The 12,311-nt window shown below is 37.5% G+C and overlaps 1 protein-coding gene across 16 annotated transcripts in view; it reads left to right on the top strand.

Moving 5' to 3' along the window:
* The window catches only part of Nlgn1 (neuroligin 1), a 911,059-nt gene that overhangs the window by 194,515 nt on the left and 704,233 nt on the right, over positions 1–12,311 (top strand). For 8 of the 16 annotated variants that reach the window (XM_006535418.4, XM_006535422.4, XM_006535421.4 and 5 more), the window contains 2 exons: positions 4,300–5,110; positions 5,549–5,608. In XM_006535418.4, coding sequence (XP_006535481.1) covers positions 4,618–5,110; positions 5,549–5,608 — 553 coding nt within the window. In that variant the 5' untranslated portion in view covers positions 4,300–4,617. Of the gene's footprint in view, positions 1–2,876; positions 3,227–4,299; positions 5,111–5,548; positions 5,609–12,311 lie in introns of those variants that run through there. The other 8 variants (XM_006535425.4, XM_006535424.4, XM_006535423.4 and 5 more) reach the window with 2 other exon arrangements.

Genomic DNA, 12,311 nt, shown 5'->3' with positions numbered 1-12,311 from the left:
TATATAGAATTTCAATTTCTGACTACTTTGTTATTCATTGATATCCTTTTGTTGACATTTGGTCTTTCATTAATTTGAATGGTTTCTTATTGTTGATGATAAGCACATTAGTTACTTTTTGTTGCTGTGATAAAATGTTATGATCAGAAGCAAGTAACAAAAAAGTTTATTTAAGACTTACAGATTTAGAGGTGAATCCATTATGGCAGGAGAGACACAGCAGCAAGCAGACCACGCAACAAGCTGAGATATTGCATCTTCTAAAACAGAGAGCTTGAACGAGAAGTTGTGTGAGGCTATAAACCCCCACAGCTCACCCTCAGCTACACACTTACTCTAAGAAGGCCACATCTCCATATCATCCCTGACACAGCAAGTATCCTAACCAAGTGTCTGATTACAGAGCCTATGGGGACACTTTGCATAGATTGCCACAATATGAAATCATGTCATCATACACACACATTTTTATTTCAACACGATTGTGTGTGTGTCAGTAAACATATTGAAGACAACCTCAGAGGCACCACATTGTGTTGGTGTTGCATTTAGGAAAGAAAATTTAAGACTTCTCTGTGGATTAAGTCCATGAAAAGCAAATACAAGTTTAAGTTCTCCACCTTTTCCTTTAGGTCTTCTATTTGTCTGTTGTTTGTGGTGTCTGGCTTGTCTATAGCCTATTTGTATTGTGTATCTGACATGTTTCTATTACCTGAGGTTGTCTTGTCCCTAATAAAGAGCTTTGCTTTGGAATTATGAACAGCACAGAAAATAATCACACAGGGAAATGAATAAGGGATACTTTATAGGAGATCTTAACAGTTTACAGGGAGTTACAGCAAATTGACCAATCAGGAAACAATATTGAAGTCAGTTTCCATCTTCTGTGGCAAATATTTGTTGCATAAGACTTTTAACAACCTATTTATTATTCTCACCAAAGAATCACTGTAACACCGGGCAGTGGTGGTGCACACCTTTAATCCTAGCCCTTGGGAGGCAGAGGCAGGTGGATTTCTGAGTTCCAGGCCAGCCTGGTCTACAGAGTAAGTTCCAGAACAGCCAGGACTATACAGAGAAACTCTGTCTCAGAAAAAAAAAAAAAAAAAAAAAGAATCACTGTAACACGCGCACACACATGCACACACACACTCAGACACCAGACACGCACATACATTGCTCCTTGAATCAAGAGCACAAAAGAATGCATAACTCAAGATTAAAGGTGCCCATTAGCTTAGAGAATAAAAGTTGTTCCATTGTTCTCTTAAAGGCAGGTTAAACAAACAGGCTGAATTCTCTGCAGGATATCAGGCAAACTGACCTCAAGGTGCATCAGCAGCTTGGTTGTGAGGTACATAAAAAGTTCCAGTCTCTCTGCATATAAGAGATATTTTCATAAAATGATCACCACAATTTTGTATAATCAAGGCTATCACTGTATTTAATGTAAAGTAAAATTGATTAAATAAAGAAGGCTACACAAAACAAACTGGATTTCCAATAAGAATAAGTTAAACCAAATAAAATTTGTTTCTGTAAAGTTGTTAGAGTATTCACTTGACCCCGTATTTTAAAAGGCTATACAATACCAAAATCGTTTAATTCAAGTTCAAATACTATGGGATTGTGTAGAATTTTATTTGCATGCGCACATGTGTGTTGTTGTGTATGTGCATATGTATATGCATGCGTATATGGAGACTGGAGGCTGGTTATCTTCCTCCATTTTCCTCTGCTTTATTTTTGAGACTGAATCTCTCACTGAAGCTAAGATCAATCTGTTAGTATAGCCAGCTAGCCAATGAGCCGCAGGAACTCTTTGGTCTCTGCTTTTCCACCCTTAGAGTTATAGCTCACCCCACTCTAAAAGTGGTGAGAGTACTGGGTCTCTAAACTTAGGTCCTAATATTTGCATGGCATACACTTTACCTACTGTGCCAACTCTATAGTTTCACAATGAGTTTCCATAAATAATTATACATTGAAAATAGTACAGAAGAAATGGTCAGGAGGTGAGATGACCATGAACTCTGGCTCTTCTATTGATAAGCAGAGATGCTGGCCAACCTATTCAACCTTTGGAACCTCGATTGCCTGTGAGTTGAGCCCTTGTGTTTAGGATTGTACTGAATAAAATGTAAATGTATTAAGCCTTTGAGCTTGACATCTACTTAAGAAACATTAATAATGGAAAATAGTTCAAATTGTGCACATTTTAAAAGCATATTACTTTCAAAGATATCACTAAGACACACCAGGTTTGTTTGTTTTTTTTTTTTAACATTACCTGACCTAAAAGATTATTAGAATACTTATGTCTAGAAAATAACTTTAGATCAATACTATATTTCTTTATAATTGCACACATGCAACATGGGATTTTTTGGGAATTACCAGAACAAAACTGAGGAAAATTAGAAAATTCTCTATGCTATGCAGATTTCTGATTCTTCCAATATTCTATGAAAGCAGCATATCACTGAAAACCAGGAGTCAGTTTTATCTTAACACAATTAAGGAAGGTAAAAGCTTGTAAGTGCAAAGGGGAGCGTTATTTTGTTAATAACCAAACAACTATCTTAGACTATTAATGAGATACCAATCTGACTGAGGAGAATGTCTGGAAATCGCTGTAATTGAAAATGATGCTGAGGAAAATAGTTAACTAAGCCATTCCAGGCCTCCCGCGGGGTTTCTCCTTTATGTGTCAGAATAGTAACTTTTAACCCCCAAAAGGCAAACCCAGACTCAGACCCACTGTGCTCCCCCCGACCCCCATGATTCAAAGCAAATATGGGCAAAATACAGTCTTTACAGACATGAGTCAGTGCACACAGTGCCATAATACATTCTTTACAGACACGAGCTTCTGTTGCTGAATCTTCTGTCAATGCAGGAGTCTGGGGCATGTGGAGGAAGGGTCTAAGCTTACGTTTTGTTTCTTAATGTGCTTTCACAGTTAAAGTGAGGGAATTAGCACAGAATGGAATACCCTTGAAGAAAGACATTTATCTTCTTCTTTTCTCCGTGGTGGATTGTTGAGAAGTGAAGAAGCATCGGTCTCACAAACAAATCTCCTACTGCCCTAAATAGATCCACAGTCTCCTTTAACAGAACACAAAGTCGGGCAGTATCCCTGCCAGAGCAGCCCTTCCTCGGGATATTCCTCTACTATGACAGGACAGAAGCATCTCTAATACAAATCAACACTCTTATTTCCAAAGTAAGCACTTTAAAAGGAGGCTTGAGCAAGAAAACACAAGTTTGCTGAGCTGTGTGCTCTGACAGTGGGTGCAAGATGAGCCTGCGGATCGGATTGCATTGCATTGCACTGAGCCTTGCAGCTTGTTTGGATGCATTTTCAATTGCACTGAATAAACAGCATGGGATGTTTGATGAGTGTTAATATGCAAGATGTCACAATTAGATGTGATTGTTCTTTTAAATCACCCTGCTTCTTTTGTATTCTTCCTTTGATCTCCCACAGACAGAGAGAACAAAATTTGTAATTTAAAACATATTGACTTCGACTCAAAAATTTATTTACACATTGTAAAATTCATCGTGAGCTGAATCTTATGGTTAGATGGGAAAATATCTTTGGCCTATAAAAAAGGTGGCAATTTCTTTCTCTTCTACACGTGGTGTTTCATGGCACTTTCCGTGCTAAATTCTTGACATTAAGTTTAAAGTAACTTTCTGTAAATGATATATCCTGTAAAATTTGAGAAATGTCAAGGAACCTGAACTCACATGGAGGCAGGATATAAATACACTTGTTCTGTATTATTTATAAATATGGTTATGAGTTCTTACTTTTATTTATTTTTCAATACATGCAAGCATTCTACCAACTTGATCTTCTATTCATATACTGACAATTTTCAACATAGGATTCTGTGGGGTCTGCCTATGGGATCCTGATTCTGAGTAGGTTTGTTGACCGATTTTCTAGTTTCTTGAAATTATTAAATTATCAATAAAGAAAAAATGTTCACATATAACCTTCAGTCTTGAAAAGACACTGTAGCATACAATGCTTCAAAACTTGTGTATTTGACAAAGCCTGTTTCTACATTAGTATATGCAGGGTCAGCCGGGGAGTTGCTCAGTAACTTAAAATTACTATTCTACCTGTAGTTTTTCTTCAAGCCATGACTTTCTCTTGGTGGTGTTCAATTTACCTGACTCTCGCCACTCTTAATGTGTTTCTATTCTTTGTAAAAACATCTGGTTATCACTTATGTCTGTTAACTTGTTCTTACTAATGATCTATTTTAATTTTGTTCTCTCTAGGATATAGACCCACTGCTACCTGGATTTGATTTATACAAGAGAAATCTACATCAATGGCCACTCTTACCACATTGCTACTATGGGAAACAGAATGGTCAATAGGAGATGTCCTGATGAATAGTGATGATTGAAGATGCGGCATCTGTCTGTGTGAAATCAATGGGAGCTACTTACTGCATGAAGAGTGCTTTGAGCATTCCTTCACAAGCTCATATTTGAGAAACTGGAGCTGCATTCTACCACCATTCCATCTTTCTCCAGTGGATACAAATATACTTGCCTTGCTGTACCAGACAAATAGACAACTAATGTGGGACCATGGCACTTCCCAGATGCATGTGGCCAAATTATGTTTGGAGAGCTATGATGGCATGTGTGGTCCACAGGGGATCCGGTGCCCCATTGACTCTCTGCTTGTTGGGATGTTTGCTACAGACTTTTCACGTACTCTCTCAAAAGTTGGATGATGTAGACCCATTGGTTACTACTAACTTTGGCAAGATTAGGGGAATTAAGAAAGAACTCAATAATGAAATTTTGGGTCCTGTCATTCAGTTTCTTGGGGTTCCATATGCCGCTCCACCAACAGGAGAACATCGTTTCCAGCCTCCAGAACCACCATCTCCCTGGTCTGACATCCGGAACGCCACTCAGTTTGCTCCTGTATGTCCCCAGAATATCATTGATGGCAGATTGCCTGAAGTTATGCTTCCTGTGTGGTTCACTAATAACTTGGATGTGGTTTCATCATACGTCCAAGACCAGAGTGAAGACTGTCTATACTTAAACATCTATGTCCCAACTGAAGATGGTGAGTTCATTGCAGGAACACAGGGAGATGTGTATTTATTTTCTATTCTAAGTTCTAACAATATTAATTCACATGTACTGGTAGTATGCATGGCTTTTCCTGTTGGCATGTAGACATATTTTACATGCTTGCATGCTGCTTCTTTTTGTTTTTGTGTGTCAGTGTATCTGTTCTTATTTTTTCACTGTGCCTACTCATTTTCTTTCTTCCACAGCACGTATATTTAGGTAGAAATGGGCTCCTAATTTCCATTTCCTACCAAATGACTCCTGAGAAGATGCATCAACGTTCCCTCATTGCATGTGCAGGCTCAACGAATTGGGGCTCTTTGGCACTCAGTAAAAGCAGGAGTGTACTAAGTTAGATAGTGGTGTTGCATGTTCCGGCGGTCTGTGATAGAGCGCCATGTTATTTTCTAGTCTTCTATTCATTTTTCAGTAAAAAGAATATCCAAGGAATGTGCCAGAAAACCCGGCAAGAAAATATGTAGAAAAGGAGGTATGTATGAAAGTGAAAATGAAAACCATGTATAAGTTTACAGAGGAAGAGCGATACTCTCCCAAAGGATGCCTTGCTGATGCTGGGGAGTGAGTGTTAGGTGAATGGTGGGCCAGAGGAGCCAGCCCAAGCTGAGCAGATATTGCTGGGGAAGCTCCTTGCTGGAACCTGTGTTCTCGTATGGGCAGTGGCCCCATGAATGTGGCTTTTGCCAAGACTTTGCCCATAAAGGAAAAGATACCTCACTCTTATGCTGCCTAAGGAACCCAAACAGGACTGCCTTTATATATAGGTGGTCAGACTTGGTTTCTGTACTCTTCCTGAACATGTAGAGGTGTGCGACCTTCTTCAAAATAGTCAGTTCAGTCAAAACCTTTGTTTTCTGTTGGCGTATTCTGAGCTCCTCCTGTATACCTTGTGGACTTCCCGAGCGTAAGGGTGAACCAGCTACAGCTACAGGGCATTTACTATTACTAGGTCATGGTGATATTTCCCCCCCAAGAGTCGTTTTTATTTTTAGTTACTCTTCTAGAAGAAAATGAGATATTTTGTTCTTTATGTGAAATATTTACAGTCTCCAAACGTCTTTAACATTTATATATTTATGTTAAACAATTTAAAACATGGGGAAGAACATGATTCAGAGGCTACAATTAAATCAACCTTCAAATCATCCTCTAGCCAGATTGAGCAAATGTAGACACTGACAGCTGCAGGCTCGCATTGAAATGCAGCATGTCCACACTCTGTTTTTATATAACAGTCAGGAAATCACTCATAGGAGTGTGTGATTTTCTCCAGCAGTAAATCTTCTAAGTGTTATTTTGACCTTATTCATAACTTGATAGAAATTTCAATCTTCCTACAAAAGTCATATTAGTATTCCAGTGTTGTATATCCCATCTCTCTATGCATGGGTCAGACTTCATTATGGCATCTTTGTGGGGAAGGGAGTGACTAAATGGTTCTGATTTATGAGATTGTATTGTAGGGAAGATACTTAGGTTACAAAATTATCAACCTTCCATCAGAAGTATTTTCTTTAAGTTGCTTGGGTGACATAGAGTTTGGCTTAAAACAAAACAAAACAAAACAAAACTTAAGGGCATAGTTTGGGTCAAATGCATAGTATGCTTAAGAAGATATGTGGAGGAAGCAGAGTGCTTTTAAATCACCAAAGTTCTTCTTTTAATTTTCAAATGAGAATAACAGCAGTGGTTTACACGCCTTCAACTAATGTACAATGCCGCAGAGGTTATTATTATGCGGCTTATCAAGCACATGTAATTAGCTAAGTGACTTTCGCCTCCTATCACAAAGCTGTTGATTCACAAAGTCATAAATGAAGATACTGTTGAAGAATGCATAAATAGAGCATAATGCATAAAAATAAGTGTGATTAAGAAAAGAAAGATCAGGGCTCCAAAAGGTGAGATAGTAAGCAAGAAAATGCCCTTTCTTCTCATAGGACTTCATAGAGAAAAATAGACTTAGTAGTAAATTCTTTTTCTCTGTTCTTTGGTTTGCTGGTTCTACATGCCTATACGAGAGTTGGCAAAGAGTTGTGTAGGCTGGCCTGTTTACTTTGGCAACCTTTGAGCTAATTTATAATTAGATTGGGACAATGTCTACAGATGCCCACTGCCTGTGTGCTGCTATTACGCAGTGCTAATTAGGCACTATTTAGCAATCCTTTTGTTTAAGAACTGAACATATCTTATAATTAAAGAAGACCTGCTCCTTTTTAGTTGATGATTTATTACCCTAAGTCTGAATAACTAATAATTTAAGTGTAATATTCTATACAACTAGGATGTTATAAAAATACAAACTAAACATTTATATTTGACTCTTAATGAAGCAATGAGTTTTCCTAAACTTTTAGTTTTGTATTTAGTTTTTACAATAAAAGGTTTATTTTAGTCAATTTAAGAAACTTATAAAAGTGCACGGGTTGACAAGTGCACACCTGGCATCCTGGCACTTGGGAGATAGAGGCAGAGCAGGAGGATATAGGTTTCAAATACATCTGTGGCTATACAATAAACTGGAGGCTAGCTTGTGTTATATGTACCCTGCACCAAGAAACTACAGAAAAAAATGATAAGGGAGAAAGAGAAGAAAATATCATTCTGTTTTAAGAAATCATTGGTAATTTCTTAACTATTTATGAATGCATTCAATATATCCTACATATAGACTATGAGTTTTTTGAGCAGTGCTGTAGAGGATCTTCAACAATGGCTCAGAAACTGAGTAACAGTTGTGTTATACTTGGTCCAATTGCTAGTTTTTGTCTTGCCAGTATTTACCTCTTTTCTTTTAAATGTATAGCGTCACTTGCAGAGGCACATAGGCCTGGATACTGTGCCAATCCCACTATCATCTGGGCATATTTTATTCACTCAGAACTATTTTTTAATTGACAATTATAAAGATGTAGTAATCAAGTGAGTTAGTAATAAATGAGGCAGACAAAGCATTCTCTTCTCAGAGAGCTTACATCCAAATGACTTTGCAAAGAACAACGCATTTTCTTTTCTTTGATCTGTACAAAAGGAAGAAAAATTTCTCCCTCCAGGAGATGTCATGTTATATTTTTAAAATACCTTTTGCAACACTCTCCTCTGCATTTGAAGTTAGAAAACACATTTAAAGAATAGCATCAAAGGGCTGCCTTTGTTTTAAAACAAGTCTCTGTTACACATTTTAATGTATCTTTCTATATGTCCCAGGATAATTTTAACTATATGTTAATTGCTTTCTAGACATTCTAGACATTGCCTTCAGAGTTCTGTCAATTTTAAAAAAATGAAAAGAAAATGAGTTATTAAAATTAGATGCTAATGCAGAACACTTGAACACACTAGTGACATAGAAGATGGAGTTTTGCATGTGGAGTGGATCAGGTGTTTTCACAGTTTAGCCATTTAATCATTACAACAACGTTATGAGAAAATTATACCATAGTTCTTGCCCATAGCATTTATTAAATAGGTTATATTAAATCACCCCATGCGGGAAACACGGCTTAGTCAGTAAAGTGATGCAAGCACAAGGGTCTGGATTCAGACTCAAAGCACAGGATGGTGACAAGCCAGGATGGTGACATGTGTCTGTAATCCTTCCTGGCGAGACAGAGCCATCTCCTGACCTCATTAGCCAATGAATTTAGTCAGTCTTGATCTCCAGAGCTGATCATCCGCTTTCATCTCCGTTCCCTTCCCTTCCCCTCCATCTCTTTTATGTTTTTCTTTCTTGCATATGCAAACATATCAAAAAATTAAATTCTCTCTACTCACAATATTTTTCACAATTTCAGACCTTATAGAACTGGAATTTGATCAAGCTAGTAGAAACAACTCATTTACAAAAGCATGTCCACTGTCCATTCTAATAAATTTTTTGTTGCCTTTATTGTTGCTGTATTTTTCCTAGAGTTTTTGTTAACTTTGGTCTTTTATCCTCTTCACACTTGTACTGCTACATACTCTGGTCTCTCTCATTTCCCTTTCCCAGTTCTCTCCCGTTCCCATCAATCTCCCTCTTATCCAGTAATACTCTTTCATCTATTTAATACTTTTGAGTTTTGTTTGCTCTCTCACAGAGTTTAATATTATTCAATCTTATTCAATCCTGTGCAGGATTTTTTTTTTTCTGCCAAGGCCAACACCCAGCACATTCTTCTAGGAAGCTACGCAGAGGTAGTTTTAACTCATTTCAGTTTCCCTGTGTTTCTAGGTTTCTGTCTTGTGAGACTTGCTAGCAATGAGGTGATCAAATATCAGGCAGTAAATACATAAAGAAGGAACAGAAGATTAGAATCTGCAAACAAGTTGATTGCCTTCTGATTCTGTGGCTAAGGAGTCCTGCATTCTTCTGGAACTTGAGTGTTATTTCCATAGCTCTCTGGAGATGAATACAGATTTATTTTTCTGGTTGTGATATTTTGTGTATTCACTTCATTTCTCCTCCTTTTCATTACATGGATATCCTTATAGATGACTCTGTTGTCATTCCTTACGGCTTAAGCATGTTCCTGTTTTCAAAAATATCTGACTTCTATGTTTGCAGTGTTTACTTGAGATCATATATAAGGCAACCAAGGAAATTTCTAGCAAATTTAAGTTTTATTTGATTGATTGTTTAACATAAGGGCTGAATCAACTGCTATCACCTTTCACATTTTAGGATTTTAGCAAGAGTTATATTCCAGAATCATATGCCTTCTGGATCCATATTTCTAAATCCTTCATTCATTTAACAAATGTGTATTGATTGCAAACTGTGTAGGAATTATTGTTCTAAGTTCAGTGATATCATTAGTCCACAGGAAAACAATTTCTTCCTTAGACTCAGGTAATGGAAAATTTTAATTTAATTTAATAGGAGTTAAGGGGAGAAGCCCTGTGGATGTGTAGGATGAAGACAACTTTGTCAAAGGATCCTCAAGATTGTTTTTGTTTAACCTAAAGCCAGGGATCTGTCTTGTGCATTTCCTGAAGAGTTCAGAGTGCTCATATGAGGGAGAATTAATGGAGAAAAGCATTGAGGTTCAAGCAGGTTGGACTTAATTGTAAAAGACAGAATAGTTGACACATTGAGAGAGGATGGTAAGAGAGTATACAGATGTAGAGAGGACAAAAGAAACTACTGTGTACCAAGAACTGAAAGCTACCTACTCAGAACAGGAGGGCAACAATGGAAATTGTAGTTTCTTTATGTGCTGAAGATCATATTTATTGGTAAATTTCTTATATTTTGTGACCAAATCCTGACCTTACACAGTAGAATATTCTAAATTCCATCAACTAAGATGGAAAGGGGGAAATATAGAATTGTCTGGACCTTAGCATAGTAGGAAGATGCTGTTTGGTTTTGCCCATCATAAATTAGAGTTGTCATTACTCATCCACAGATAAACATTAAGGAACCAGTGTTCTGAGCCAACAGCATGGACCATGGCTATAAATGTGGTATATGCTGAGATTTTTAGAATTCCTATATTAAACATGGTAAAGGAAGCCAATAAATGTAGAGAGACAACGACTCCAGTGTCTGATTTACAGAAGCATTCCAACTTAAAGGAGACAGTCAAAAATACTTGTTGTCTGAGAGTTGTGTTAATCAACGTTGCATTCCTGTAACACATTATCACATATTCACTTTAAGGGAAAGTTTTATTTTGGCTCCTGGTTTTGATCCATCATTGCTTGGCCTCATTGCCTTTGGTCTGTGGTGAAGTGGTACATTATTGAGGAGTTTTATAGAGAAAACCTGCACAGGGCAGGTGTTTGGGAAACAATGCGTGTGTTTCTTTCATGACTAGGCCCTTCTTTCCACCACACCGCACCTCCTGAAGTGTTTAGTGTTTACCAACAGTACCAAAGGCTGATGAGAAAGAAGCCTTTAACACATGACATAGGGGAAGCATTGAAGCGACAGAACATAGGAAGAAGCAAATCAAGATTCTGTTGTTGTTGCTGGCTAAGCTAAAAAATGTAAGACAATACACACATGTCCACCTCAGCTCCACAGAGTGGAGTGGTGCTATCTTACAGTGAGTACCAAACTATGAGAGTGGGAGGCGGTCATGAGGGCTGGAGCATACATGGTTGTTTTAAGGAGTTGTGAAAGCAGAGTCGGTTATGTAACTAGGTGAAGATTGATGAAACAAAGAATTACTTGGATATAGTAGATAAACAAATAATGTAAATGTACAGGGAATATTGTAGACTTTCTGGAGTACTATCAATGAATCTGTGAAAAGGGGCATTTAGCATCGTCATTGGAAAGGTTGCACTAAAAGAATGTCTATTTTCACTTAAGATAACATGGTAAAGGGGAGAGACATGATGTGAGTGCATGGGTAACAGTGGTGGTGGGATTGATGCTCTTCTGGGGTTTCTCTATTCTATTTGATGCATGATGGCATAGGAAAAGCAGAGGGAATTAACATAGGCAAGATGGTCCTACAGTGTTGACTTTTAGCCTTATTTATACATTCAATATTACCACAATGCTGTGACATTTTTTTATCCCAATGGAGAACAGAAGAGCCCGAAATCTTGGCCAGAGGTTCATCATGTTTTCATAGCCAACTAGCCAAGTTTCCTTTGAGGTGATAGCTTCAAAATGAAGGGACTCAGAGCAACAGAAACAGGCTGATGACAGCAGCAATAGTCGTTTGCTTTAGGAATTATGCATCAAATAGAAAATAATATTGGTGGCCAGTTTGCTACTATAAAACTACCCTGTGTGAAAATAATTAATTACAACCTCTGATCCATTCACTGTTAGAGATTTAATGAAAATCAACCATTCTTCCCCTCTCCCCCCCCCTTCCTTTTATCTTACCTTCTTTTTAATTCTAGGTGTTGAATTTGGTTTTTTGACAATTTTATGCATGTTTACAGTTCATTTTATGTGTGTGCCCACTCTGACCCTCTTTTAATTCCCCCTACCCCTGTCATTCTACTCTCATCCATATAGATACCTTTCTCACACTCATGCCTTTCCTTTTTTTTTGTTTTTTGTTTTTTGGTTTTTGGGGTTTTTTTGTTTTTGTTTTTTTTGTTTTGTTTTTTTTTTTTTTTGGGTTTTTTGTTTGTTTGTTTGTTTGTTTGTTTTCTGTTTTTGGGGACAGGGTTTCTCTGTGTAGCCCTGGCTGTCCTGGAACTCACTCTGTAGACCAGGCTGGCCT

This window comes from Mus musculus, chromosome 3, assembly GCF_000001635.26.
Source record: "Mus musculus strain C57BL/6J chromosome 3, GRCm38.p6 C57BL/6J".
Lineage (NCBI taxonomy): Eukaryota > Metazoa > Chordata > Mammalia > Rodentia > Muridae > Mus > Mus musculus.
This window is presented reverse-complemented; position numbering and strand designations above follow the sequence as displayed.